Source organism: Salvia hispanica, chromosome 1 (genome assembly GCF_029641045.1).
Source record: "Salvia hispanica isolate PSC_SH4W2 chromosome 1, Shi_PSC_v1, whole genome shotgun sequence".
Classification (NCBI taxonomy): Eukaryota; Viridiplantae; Streptophyta; class Magnoliopsida; order Lamiales; family Lamiaceae; genus Salvia; species Salvia hispanica.
Window position 1 is genome coordinate 33,085,670 of NC_142692.1, and position 13,132 is coordinate 33,098,801.

The 13,132-nt window shown below is 38.0% G+C and overlaps 2 protein-coding genes across 4 annotated transcripts; one reads left to right on the forward strand and one right to left on the reverse strand.

The window, feature by feature from the left end:
• Positions 1-221: 221 nt before the first annotated feature.
• Positions 222-5,641, forward strand: LOC125223171 (signal peptide peptidase-like 5). Of its 3 annotated transcripts, none has more exons than XM_048126184.2 (14): positions 222-436; positions 1,008-1,166; positions 1,564-1,675; positions 1,800-1,916; positions 2,797-2,954; positions 3,078-3,242; positions 3,705-3,739; positions 3,824-3,980; positions 4,253-4,306; positions 4,387-4,479; positions 4,559-4,701; positions 4,960-5,030; positions 5,153-5,243; positions 5,313-5,641. In XM_048126184.2, exons 1-14 carry the CDS (start codon positions 308-310, stop codon positions 5,413-5,415), a joined length of 1,587 nt encoding a protein of 528 aa, XP_047982141.2. In that variant the 5' UTR covers positions 222-307; the 3' UTR covers positions 5,416-5,641. The 3 variants fall into 3 exon arrangements, with proteins under 3 accessions (XP_047982141.2, XP_047982140.2, XP_047982144.2); XM_048126183.2 differs by having other exon boundaries at positions 5,160-5,243; XM_048126187.2 differs by lacking the exons at positions 3,705-3,739; positions 3,824-3,980 and having other exon boundaries at positions 223-436; positions 5,160-5,243.
• Positions 5,642-9,692: 4,051 nt separating this feature from the next.
• LOC125222900 (receptor protein-tyrosine kinase CEPR1-like) lies at positions 9,693-12,910 on the reverse strand. The gene is made up of 2 exons (XM_048125781.2): positions 10,404-12,910; positions 9,693-10,317 (listed from the first exon to the last, which is right to left on the reverse strand). The coding sequence occupies exons 1-2, from the start codon at positions 12,835-12,837 to the stop codon at positions 9,932-9,934; spliced, it is 2,820 nt and encodes a 939-aa protein (XP_047981738.2). The 5' UTR covers positions 12,838-12,910; the 3' UTR covers positions 9,693-9,931.
• Positions 12,911-13,132: the final 222 nt, after the last annotated feature.

A 13,132-nucleotide genomic window follows, 5' to 3' on the forward strand; every position in this document is an offset into this window, starting at 1 on the left:
TTTTACTAATTTTTAAAGTTAGTACTACTACTTAATTAACCAAATTTTGACAAAATGATCTTTTCGACAATTTATCCAAAGTCCAATAAACTAAAAAATACTATTTTCATTTCCAGAATTATTACGTCACTCTAATTGTGGCTCAAATTTTATGATTTTTTTTTTGGATTTTAGAAAATCATTCTGAAACAAAATTGAAAGTCAAAATACTATACGATTCATAAAGCGAAAAGGTTATCCTACAAATCTTCATGCTTGTCGGTTATATCATTTAGATTTAATTAGCATTAATAAAAGTAGAAAAACGATGAAATTGTTAGTTATGGCTCCTGATTCGTCGTATCGATTAATGACATTTGGATTTTTCTTGTTGTTACTGTCACCGATCGCCGCCGGTGATGGTTCTTCCACCGCTTGCAGAAATGATTTCCCAATGGTATAAACAAAAACCTCAATTAAAAATTTTTGTCAATATTATTTTTTTCTGATCATCAATTCATAATTTCGGTGTCATACACCAATTTTTTTTGTGTCGATATCTCTGTAGCCATTACAAGGGTTGAAAGAAATGAAATTGTTTAACTGTGTTGATTTTTCTTAGCCAGTTTTCCTTTTCTTTGATTGTGTTGAACGTAATGAGGTTCTGTTTAAGGTGCAATAAGCAAGAGGGATATGCATGAAATTATTTGATCAATGGTGCATTTATGGTCTGTGAGGGATTTAGGCTGTATTGGATTTGATAGAGAAACTTGAGGAGAAAATATTAACTTAGTACACATTTGGTGGATTCCAACTCCAATGAGATTGAGAATGACACAAACATAGGGCTAATCATTTAAGATTTTTTATAATTACCCTATACAAGCTTCAAGTGTCTGTTACTCTTTTCTTTGGATACAACCCCAATTTGATCTAATTTTTTTGCTGAGGTACTACCTAAATAACCAGAGTGATATGCTTGTTTTGGAATAATGCAAGTTTTATTTCATCTCTTTTCCTTTTTCCAGGTTAAGGTTAAGAAGTGGGTAAATGGTGATGAAAAGGAGCCACTTTTTGGGCTTAACGCGGCTTTTGGCCCTATCTTACCTGAGGAACTCAAACAAGCACAAAGATTGCCAGCCAACTTTCTAGAACCTGCTACTGGTTGTTCACCCTCATCCTCGAAGGTACTGTCTGTGCATCTTCTGTTACTTTCGTCATATGTGTATAGATGACCACTGGTGACGTGGTCGGGTATGTTGGCCTATAAGTACTAGTAATTTTTATAGATAGAACAGTGATGCACTTGGCTTATGTTGCATTCTCATTTGAGAGACCAACACAAGCTGAAAGGTGTTATGCTTTAGAGGTAAAACTGAATGCTGAGTATACAAATTGAGAAAGTTGAAAGAAACAACGTGATGTGATATATACAGATTCTATCTTATGAAGACGCCGGGTGAAAATTTGGATGAAGTAAATAACTCTATTAACGCACTGAAGTTCACTACACCATGCTATTGTTATTATGATTTAATTACTTTGTAAAGACAATGCAAGTGTGTATTGACTATCATCTTGTAGTTGCCAGGCTCTATTGCTTTGGTGCTTCGTGGTGATTGTGACTATACAACTAAGGCTAGAGTTGCTCAAGAGGGAGGATCAGCAGCACTGGTGATGATAAATACTGAAGATGGTAGCTTCATTAATGACATATTTTCTCATTTTTTTGGCCTTTCGTTATTCTATATTTCTCACATTACGTTGACGAATTTCAGTTTGTTCTTAAAATTGATTCTCCTTCTGTGGAGCTTTTATAGGTCTTCCGAAGATGGGTTGTGCTAATATTACCATGTTGAGTATCAAAATTCATGTTATTACAATTTCAAAGTCAGCAGGACTGGATTTAAAGAAATCCATAACTGATGGGATACAAGGTCAGGCACTTCTGGATGTTTGGTCAAAGAAATTTTATGCATGTTTGGAGGAGACATGGTATCTTAGTCAACGAGAAAGATGATATGATTCTCTCTTATATTATATATTCGTTTACTTGTGGCTATTGTTCGATATCAAAGTGTTTGGACCTTATTCCCTCTTTCATGTTTCGTGGTGATCTATGCAATATGTGTGTACTATTCTCCTATTTAATTGCCCTATATTTGTTTATGAATGTAGTTATTTCTGATGCTTTCAAATCGGATTTAGCCATTTGTAGACTTTAGTACCATGTCCTCCTCCTCTACTGGTTCATCTACGCATCTGACATTTTGTGATAATTGTATCATTAGGAAGGGAAATGTATTAATTGAATATAACTATGCATGCCTGAAAGGAAACCTTTTGACTGACTCCGACCATCTCTACTTGAATGAAGCATTTATAATTTAAATTCGACTGATCAGCTATAATGGTTTTTTATGATCTCTGACACACACGGTGGTTATAATGTTAGTTCAGTACTTCTTTTCTTATGGTTCCTAAAGTGGCTCACCTGATCTCTCCGTCAAAATACCTCGAGGTGCTCTATCACATTTACTGAAAAAAAGACAATTAGGTAATAAAAGACAATCAAAGTTTACAATGTCACCTCTAGGGGTTCATGTGGATCAATAAGAGGATATATTGGGTGATAAAAGACAGTCAAAGTTAACAGATCTATTTCCTCTTCTATTTTCACAGTTCCTCAGTTTTGCACATCTGACAGCCTATTCAATATTTTTCTAATCTTTCCCTGATGTCTATGCATGTCATTTAATAGTTTTGTTGATAAATATAGATGCTAACCTATTTTTCTCTCTCTCTTTTTCCATTCAGTGGAGCTTTTGATATATTCACCAAATCGCCCGATTGTAGATTACTCGGTGGTATTCTTGTGGATGATGTCTGTTGGAACGGTAGTTTCTGCTACACTTTGGTCAGATATAGTTGGATCAGAGGAATATTATGAACCCAGCAATCAGCTTTCTCCAAAGGTTTCATCCAAAAAAACATCTTAGTCTTTACATAAGTATTCATTCAAACTATTCTCATTCTACTTTTATATTTGCAGAAGCTGATAACTAATTTAACTACTCCTTTGTAAATCTCCATATCAGGAATCTGATTCTGGTGCAAATGATGATGGAATCCTCCATATAACCATGGCAAGTGCAGTAATTTTTGTTGTATCAGCATCTACTTTCCTGCTGCTACTTTACTTCTTTATGTCAGCATCGTTCGTTTGGGTGCTAATTGTACTTTTCTGCGTTGGAGGTGTTGAGGTGAGTATTCCAATTTTACTGGGCTTTAGAATTGTTGCTGTTTTCGATAGGTCCAAGAATACTAAATTGACACGTTGAGAATTGTTATTGACAGTGTGATATCCCACTTATCTATGCTTCTGTAACATTGCTTTGAGTTTTAGAGATGTAAGAATGTCACAAATTTTTATGAGTTACATTAGTCGCTCTGCAATCACATTGCCTAACTCCTACATCTTTTCTGTTGTTATGTTTTACAAGCTCATAAAGAATCAAACCCTATAGCATATCAAGCTTGATTTGCTTCTTTGCCACACAATAACTTGCAGTGTATGTTGGTAAGATTTGTGACATGTGGAAAAATTATATTGGCTTAATGTTTAAAAACATACCTTCAGTGTCGCTGCAATATATCAATGTATTTGTCACGTTGGTGCATATAATTGGACAGATCTACACTAATTCAATCTTTATGGTTATCAGGGAATGCATAGCTGTATATTATCATTCATATTGAGGTACAGTTAAGTTGTGTTTTTCAAACATTTGCTGCTCTACTTTAGCTCTGTAGCATACACTGCTTTCTCTCTTGTTTTAAACAGCAAATCTAAGGATTTTGGACAAACAACAGTGAAACTGCCAATAGTGGGAAAGATAACCATTCTCTCACTAGTTGTTTTGATAATCTGTTTGGTATTTGCCATTGTCTGGGCTGCAACTCGGAAGAAATCATTCTCTTGGATTGGCCAAGATATTCTTGTAAGCTACATATCACCACAAACCAAGCAGTCCTTTACGTTTTTTCTTGTAATCTGGCCTATCTTGATCATAGAACTCTTTTCATCAGAAACTAATGACCAATAATCCCTTGACACTTCTTGTATTCTTCTATCTAAAATGTGAAGTTAATAACTGATTGTTATCTAAAATAAACCTTACATTTTATTCACTTTCAGGTTATAAAGCCAACACCATTGTGAAGGTACACAGAAAAGATGGAATTTTGATTTTAACAATTTTCTTGATATCAGGGTATATTCATGATGATAAGTGTGTTGCAATTGGCTCGATTACCAAATATAAAGGTATCTGATAAACCATGTTCGAATAGCCAATAGCAAATATTTTGTATTTTAGTAGAATTCTTAATGTTGCTTTCTTCTAGGTTGCCACAGCGCTTCTGTGTTGCGCATTCGTATATGACATATTTTGGGTTTTCCTATCTCCATATATATTCCATGACAGTGTTATGGTCGCGGTAGGTTTTGGACAATTTCTGAACCATTCTGCTTCACTTGCATCAGTTTGTCAACCTGCTCTATTCTCTCCTTTTTAAGGTTGCACGAGGCAATAACAGCGGTGGAGAATCAATCCCCATGCTTCTGAGATTTCCTAAACTCTCTGATCCGTATTATGGTTATAACATGATAGGCTACGGCGACATTCTATTCCCTGGTTTGTTAGTTACCTTCTCCCACAGGTACATTAACATTGTTCTGTTCACAACACAAAATCATATTCACAGTGTACTGTTATCGCTATTGCAAGTTTGGATTAACTTGTACATGTATCTTGAAGCCATTTGTTGGAACATACTAGTATTTTGTGCTTGTTCAATGACCCTGAGAAACACTTATCGAAAGACTTCATATCGAGAAGGATATCGATACACCAAGTACTTATGCTATGATGTGGCTTTAAACTGTTGCGTTTGACGTAGGAATCCTTTTGTTTTCAGATTTGACAAAGCTCATGGGAAGAGTGGAGCAAATGGATATTTTCTTTGGTTGATAATTGGTTATGGATCTGGTGAGGAGTTATTTTTTGACATTTTTGTCAATGAATTTATTTGTTCGCTTTTTTTTGAAATGGACTTTATTAGCAAAATTAGGCTGCATTTATCTTAATTGAAGTGATTTGTATCACTGGAGATTGCAGGCCTATTCTTCACTTACTTGAGCTTGTATCTGATGGCTGGTCGCGGTCAGCCCGCTCTCCTCTACCTCGTGCCTTGCACGTTGGGTAAGAGATGATGTGTTCATATAGTATCTGTTACCTTCTCTAATACTAATTGCGAGTTGTCGACTTTAGGAACTTGCGTGTTGTTGGGTCTGAAAAGGGAGGAGCTGGATCTGCTTTGGGACCACGGAGACGACTCGGGTCAACAACGTGCTCCTTCTCCCTCGACCAGTGATTGCACATAACTACTTTGCAGAAAAGACTAGGAGCGTCTGATACATTGGTTGGATGAGAAACGTCTTAACAATTATTGAGCTGTACTCAATAGTGTGAGGATTCTCGTACCCTTATAGAATATCATAAAATAAATTACTATTGAACTACAATAGAGTGACGAAAAAAATAATTAATATGAGTGATATATGCATGAAATTGCAATCTTCATCACAGTTGATACAAAATCTTTCTATATTTTTTATTAAATTCATGGGATGAGTCCTAGCCTCTGGGACTGACCAATGTCTTGGAAAAGGGGGAAAAGGTTGAGGTAAAATATAGGAGTCATTTTCAAAATAAAAGAAAAAGGTTTTCTTTCTTGCTGGCTTCCAAGATATATACATAACTGATGAGATTGATATTATAAAGTTTACTTTATTTTCCATTATAAAGAAGACTAAAAATGGAAAAATGTGAAAAAAAAATGGAAACAGTTTTGGACGTTTACATAGGGAGAAATATTAGGCTGATATTGTCTTCCAAAATCACATTTTGTTAATTGTTTTATACATCTATTACAATTAATTAGCAGTTAGATATAGGTGTATGTTTGAGTTAGACAAGCCCAATGAATTTGGGGTGTATTTGATAATTCGAGGATCAATTTTTTAGTCCATCTAGGTTTATCACAAAATACCAACACCTAGTTTACAATTCTTTCGAGTAGAAAGTACCCCCTATATCTAGTACTAATATGTACTAATATAATATACAAACATTGAAGGTGGTTATATCTATAATTCCTATCTACTCAATATAGCATCAATTAAATAAAATACTTAAAAATTAGTAGGAAAGCGTTACACCAATTTTTAAAGCGATGACTATAATGAATGGAATGACGACCACCTTTTTTTAATAGAAAAAATGTTTTAAGATGACTATAACGAATAAAATGAGGGTCACTTTTTTGTACCAAAAATGTTTTAAGATGACATAATGAATAAAACGAGGCCGCTTTTTTTTATACAAAAAATGTTTAAAGCTAGCACATAAAAAAATAAAAAAAGAAACAATAACACAAAATAGTAAAATCAATATATCAATATAAACAAATATTTTATCCTAAATCTTAATAGAAGAAAATCAGTGTATGAACACATACAAAAGAAGCAAAAGAGCTTTATGACGTTATTCATCACATTCATTTAATGGTCTCACAACAGCTTTAAGTCGGAGAACTTCCAACCAATAATCACAAAACACTAAAATCATTCATCAGTCAAGCAAAGTAAAAAAGAAGAAAAGGAAAAAGAGACACCACACATTCCAACATTATTAGTAAAAATGCGTGTAACCATCTAATGGTCTCACAATAGCTCAAAATCGGAAGAGAACTTCCAAACAACAATAGCAAAAATGCACATAATCATCTATCATGATTAAGCAAACTAAAAAAAAGAAAAAAATCACAAAAGCAAAAACACAAAACAACAAAACTACATTGACACGTTTGGACATATATTTATTATACGAGTCCATTCCATATAGTGCTTAAGTAATAAGTATATATGTAATTCTTATTAATACTACCTCCAACATATAGAATCATAAAAATCACTAATATTTGATTCAAAGTTGTCTTTCCCAAGTGGTGAAAATGGCATCTAGAATTTTACAATTAGGTGGATTCATGACTAAGAAATGGTGGATAAACTAAAACTTTTTTTTCTAAGCTAGTGGAGTTATTATTACTCACTTTTGTCCCCATTACAAAATATGTAGTGTTGATTTAAAGAAGAAAAACAATGATGGAGGGTTTCACCTTTCTTGGTCATGGACATTTGTTTCTTGAAAATAAATTTAAAAGCTTCATAGCTACTAAGCTATTATGTCAATTCTTGCTGCAGAACAATTCCATTGAATCATTTTTATGAATGGGGTTCTTCCTTTTTATTTATGGGTTGTCCACCATGCCAAAATAATTATATAATTTATTTCCCTTAATGAATCACATTCTTGGAGCCCACCACTAGACAAACTTCATATTTACAACCCCAAAAATAAAACAAAAAGATTAATCATAGAATCTTACACTCGTGTGCATCATTTCATTTCTGTATGTCCAACTATTTGTTATCTATTTTGGGACAATCAATGTATATATATCTCAATGAAGGAAATTCATATGCAATAATTGCTAAACAAAATTTTATTATCAAGCACTTTACTTAATGTTCTTTTTAAACAAAGTGAGATAATATTAGACATTCTTATGGACTAATGCAATAATATCATCATCTTTCAGTTTCAGGCTAAAACCAATAAATCCAAACTCTTCTAATATGGCACTAATTTTTTGTCAATTATACTACTATCGATCCTAATTAATTAAGCCAAAATCTTGCTTTAGGGGTTTGTTAATTAAATAAAAAAATTGTCTCCTCATGCTAGGGAACAAGTTAACGAGGAGAAGCAGCCATGATAGATATCATTGCAAAATCGCCACAAAAAAAAAAGCAAAAAAATCGCACATGAAAAGGGTTAGTGCACAAACTCTTAAGATGATGATTTCATCATTTCATAGATATCATTGCATCACGAGATTTCTGATAGTTTTGTCTGATCAATATATACTACTCCAATATGATTTACATTTTAGTTTACTCTACTTTTTATTGCATTCTCAAATTTTCTTTATGAATATCTTCAAAAATAAAACCTCTCGATAAAGCAAATGCCATGCATGTATGATGTATATAACTTCAATTGTAAAAAATAGTACTCCCTCCATTCATGAAATATTGTCCAAGTTTAACTTGGCATGGGTTTTAAGAAACGTGAAGAAAAGTAAGTTAAAAAAGTTAGTGAAATGAGGGTCTCACATTTATATATTAGTTTTATAGGAATAGAATTTTGAATGTAAAGACTAATAAAGAGTTGGTGGAAAGTGGGGTTCATTTACCAAAAAAAGTAAAGTGGACAATTTTTTACGGACAAATCAAAATAGCAAAACTGGACAACATTTCACGGACGGAGGGAGTAAAATGATTTTATGCTAGGTGCCTAAATAGAAGCTGGTTGTTTTATGGAGTATTAAACTATTACTCATTCAGTCCACAAAATAATACTCCCTCCGTCCATAAAAAATAGGACAATTGGTATATGACATGAGTTTTAATGTAAAATTGGTAAAGTAAGAGAGAAGGAAAAAAAGTAAGAGAGAAGTAGTGTTAGTGGAATGACGTGTATGGTTATTATTTGTTGAAAACTTTCTATAAAAGAATGTGCTCTATTTTTTGTGGACTGCCAAAAATGATAAATGTGCCCTATTTTTTATGGACGGAGGGAGTACTACTTATTTTATTTACTTTCGAATTTCGATAGGATTTATAAAAAAAATAATATAAAAATAAATCTATAAATAAAGTACATATATATAGATCAATAAACTAAACTCAATGCTCAAAAATGAAAAATAGTTTGAGTATGAATATCAACCAATCTCCCAAATTGAAAATTAAAAGATATTTTCGATCGTTTGTTCTCTATCGTTTCCTTTGTATAAATTATTAATTCTTTTCTCTATCCGATTCGACATACATTATTATGATCAATCCAACTCGGAAAAGAACAAATCAAAGAGTATAAAAGTGAAGAAGATTTAAAGAAGAGAAAGATATTAAAGAAAAAAGAAATAGGTAGCTATAATATGCTTTAGCTTGTGCTCCAACTCTAAAGTTATTAAATAAAGATGCTTCAATGAATAAACTGTCTCATTTTGCTTTACTATGCATATATTTTTCCCTTTGCATGGAAGATTAGGCTTCAATCATACCCCTCTCCACAAATTGTTTCATCGGAGAATCTGAAACCCCACTTTCATGCAATCATCACACAATTAGCATCATCATCTATTCAACACAACAATGGCGTATCCATAATTTTTTATTAATTTAAAGTGCGACAAATAATTACATAAAATGTCAATTGGAGCAGTCATCATATAGCGTCACAACAATTTTCTTTTTTTTTTCCCCTTCTTTTCACCCCTCTCGTAAATTGACCTCCCGTTTTGTTGTAGATATTGAACAACGAGCTATGGATTAATAAGCGATGAAGATTGGATAATGAGTAGTGAATAAAAGGCTTTTAAATTAAAATTGCGTGTGAAGAATTTGATTTATAATACTGCAATATTATAAAAAAAAAGGTGTACATGTATATTTGTAAATAAAATTAGTTCCTTTTGGGATCAATGTGTGCATACATTACAATTAAAGATTCTAATAAGCGTTGCCATAAAGCAATTTTATACATATCATAATGCTGAAATATTTACAATAGGCCAAGACAGAAAAAGTGCAGAAAATCAAGAAAAGTATGAGATTCTTCCCACTACTAACTACTGAGAAAAAATAAAAGGTGCAAAACTCTGGTGTTGGTCTCTTGGAATAGTTAGTTACTAGCACTGATCATGCATGTATGTATAATATTTATGATTAATATATGTAATAGTTATAATTAAGTAATGACTAATCGAACTGGTCCTTTGCGTTGGTGGTAGTTGGTGTGGCCTTATTTGAAATGGTGCAACACCGGAATCTGCAAGGGTCCGCCTCCATGAGCAGCTGCACCACCTCGTTCATCGTGGGGCGCAGCGCTGCGCTTCCGCACGTGCAGCGTATGGCGATCCTTAGCACTTTGATCATCTCGTCTTTGTACGAGTCCGAGATTCTCTCGTCCAACACCTCCATCGCCCCTTCCTTGGTCTCCACCTTGGTCGACACCCAATATATGATGTTCTTGCTCTCCCCGAACTCTGCCTCCACCGGCTTCTTCCCTGTTATTAGCTCCATCAGCACCACTCCGAAGCTGTACACGTCGCACTTGGTCGTCGCCTTGGACGAAAATGCATATTCTGGAATAGTCAAACAAAAAAGTTGACTCAAATATTAATAATTATGATATGCACAATCAGAATTAATGTGGTTAGAATCCAGTTACCTGGCGCTATGTAGCCGTAAGTCCCTGCAACAACGGTGGTGGTGGCCTCCATGGATCCCCTGGCCTGCAGGACTTTAGCGATGCCAAAGTCCGCGACCTTAGGCTGGTAGTCAACATCCAAGAGGATATTGGTTGACTTGATGTCCCTGTGAATAATAGGCGGCATCAGGTCGTGGTGGAGGTAGGCCAGTCCCTGAGCCACTCCTAGGGCGACCTGATGCCGTATCGGCCAATCGAGGACGACCTTCTCCTTATGCAGGGCGTCCCAGAGGTTCCCGTTCGGCATGTATTCGTACACAAGAAGGCTGCAATCAGCACTCGAGAAATAGCAGTACAACTTCACTATATTCTTGTGGCGGATACTCCCCAGCGTCTCCACTTCCGTTTTAAGCTCCTTGTCCAGAACAACACCGTCCTCGTCCCAGTGTTTGTTCTTCCGGCTCCATAGCTTCTTCACGGCGACCTCCTCCCCGTTGTTGAGCTCGATCCGGTAGACGGTCCCGGACCCTCCGTACCCTACGATGTTCTTGTCGACCATCGCCTCCACGATTTCGCGCTGGTCGAAGGTTATGCGATGGAAGCTCTTGATCTCGTAGGAGAAGAAGGAAGCAGAGACAGAGTCCTCGTGCTCCATCCCGACTCTGTCTCTGCTAAACCATCTCCGCAGGTAGAGAGCCGTCCCTACCATCACTACGGCCAGGGAGATCAGGATCAGCCAGAGGCTGTTGATCTTCCTCCGGCCGTACGAATGAGGGCATGCGGGGAACCCCGGCCCAGACCCTTCCAGCACGCAGAGGCCAGGGTTCCCCGCGAAGCTCTCCAGGAGGCCCTGGTTCATAAAAGGGAGGGGGATGGGGCCGGAGAGGCGGTTGTTGGAGAAGTTAAGCGAGTTTGGGAGGAGCGCGGAGAGATTCTCCGGTATCTCACCGGAGAGGCGGTTGTTGGAGAGGTCGACGAGGTTGAGAGAGGTGAGGCGGGAGAGAGTCTCAGGGATGGAAGATGTCAGCATGTTGCCTTGCAAGAGAAGGACGTTCAGCTGCTTCAGATCTCCCATCTCGGAAGGAATTGGCCCTGACAATTGATTGTAGCTCAGATCGATTTTCACCAGGCTTCTCGCGAAGGAGATCTCCGGCGGAATCGCGCCGGAGATTCTGTTTCCTTGAAGGAAGAGCTCCGATAGATTAAAAGCAAATCGGATTGATTTGTGGATGGCGGCGGTGAGATTGTTGTATGCGAGATCGATGATGGAGACGTGAGGGAGGGAGAGGAGACCTTCTGGAATGGTCCCTTGGAGGTTGTTATTGCTGACGCGGAAACGGACGAGGGATTTGCAGTCGGAATAACTCGCCGGAATCTCGCCGGAGAGATCATTTTTCAGAAGGAGGAGGTAATTGAGCCTCCCGCCGCTGCACATGCCGCCGGGGAGCGTTCCGGTGAGATTATTCTCGGAAAGCTCCACCGCGGCGAGTGGGGACCACCGGCCGAGGTCCCTGGGGACCTCGCCGGTGAGGAAGTTTCCGTAGAGGGAGAGCATTTTTAAAGTGGTTGAATTTCCGATCGCCGCGGGGATTTCGCCGGTGAGACAGCTGTTGTAGAGCTGGAAGAATTCGAGCTTGGGGAGGCGGCAGATGGATTCCGGTATGCCGCCGTTAAATTTGTTAACGGACATGTCCAGGTCAACTAACTCCGTTAGGTTTCCAATTTCCGCGGGCAGCTCTCCGGTCAGGAGGTTGTAGTAGAGCTCGAGCTGGCGGAGGTTGCGGAGGCGGCCGAGCTCGGGCGGGACGCTGCCCGAGTAGGCGTTGCCGGTCAGCTCGAGGTCGACGAGGGAGGTCATGTTGCCGAGCCATGGCGGGAGGGCGCCGTAGAGCTGGCAGGTGGAGAGAATCAACGTCGTTAATTTGGTTAACGACGTTAGATTCTCGGGCAGCTTCCAGGGATTGAAGGCGGCGTTCTCGTTGAAGTTGATGATTTCGATTTGGGAGATGTTGGTGATGGAGATGGGGAAGTCGCCGGAGAACATGTTGTAGGAGAGGTCGAGGATTTTGAGATTTTGGAGAGGGGAGAAGTCGGGCAGGGGTCCGGTGAGGTGCATGGAGCTCATGTTGAGCTCTTCGAGGAGGGAGCAGTTGGTGAGTCCGGCGGGGAAGTGGCCGTGGAAGGTGTTGGGGCCGAGGCGGAGGCTGCGGAGGTGGGGGAGGTACGTGCATATTTGGTCGGGTAATCTTCCAGCGAGGGACCAGCCGGAGAGGTCGAGCTCCACGACGTTTTGGAGATCGTCGCATGAGACTCCGGTTAAGTTGCAGTAGCTCTGTGGTTTTCCGGCGAGGGAGAAGAATTCGGAGGCGGAGGATTGAGTGGCGGCGGCGGCTGCATGGCAGATGAGGAGGATAGCGACGGCGACGGCGATGAGGAAATGATTGGAAGCGGCCATGATCAGAGAGGGAAGAGAGGGGAAATGGTTATCCACATGGTGGTAAAGAAGGATGGGAGAAAGGGTGAAATATATATAAGTGAGATGATTTTAGCGAGTGAGAGATAAAGGGTGAAAATTTTGGAAAGGTTAGGTTCCAAAATTGCAAAAATAAAGAAGCTTTATGTTTATACTTCCACTAAGTAATTCTCAAAGAATAACATGATCAATAAGAGCACCATTTCACCTCACATTATGCAACAAAACATTATACTCCCTCCGTCCCATATTTATAGTCACATTTAGTTATGGCACG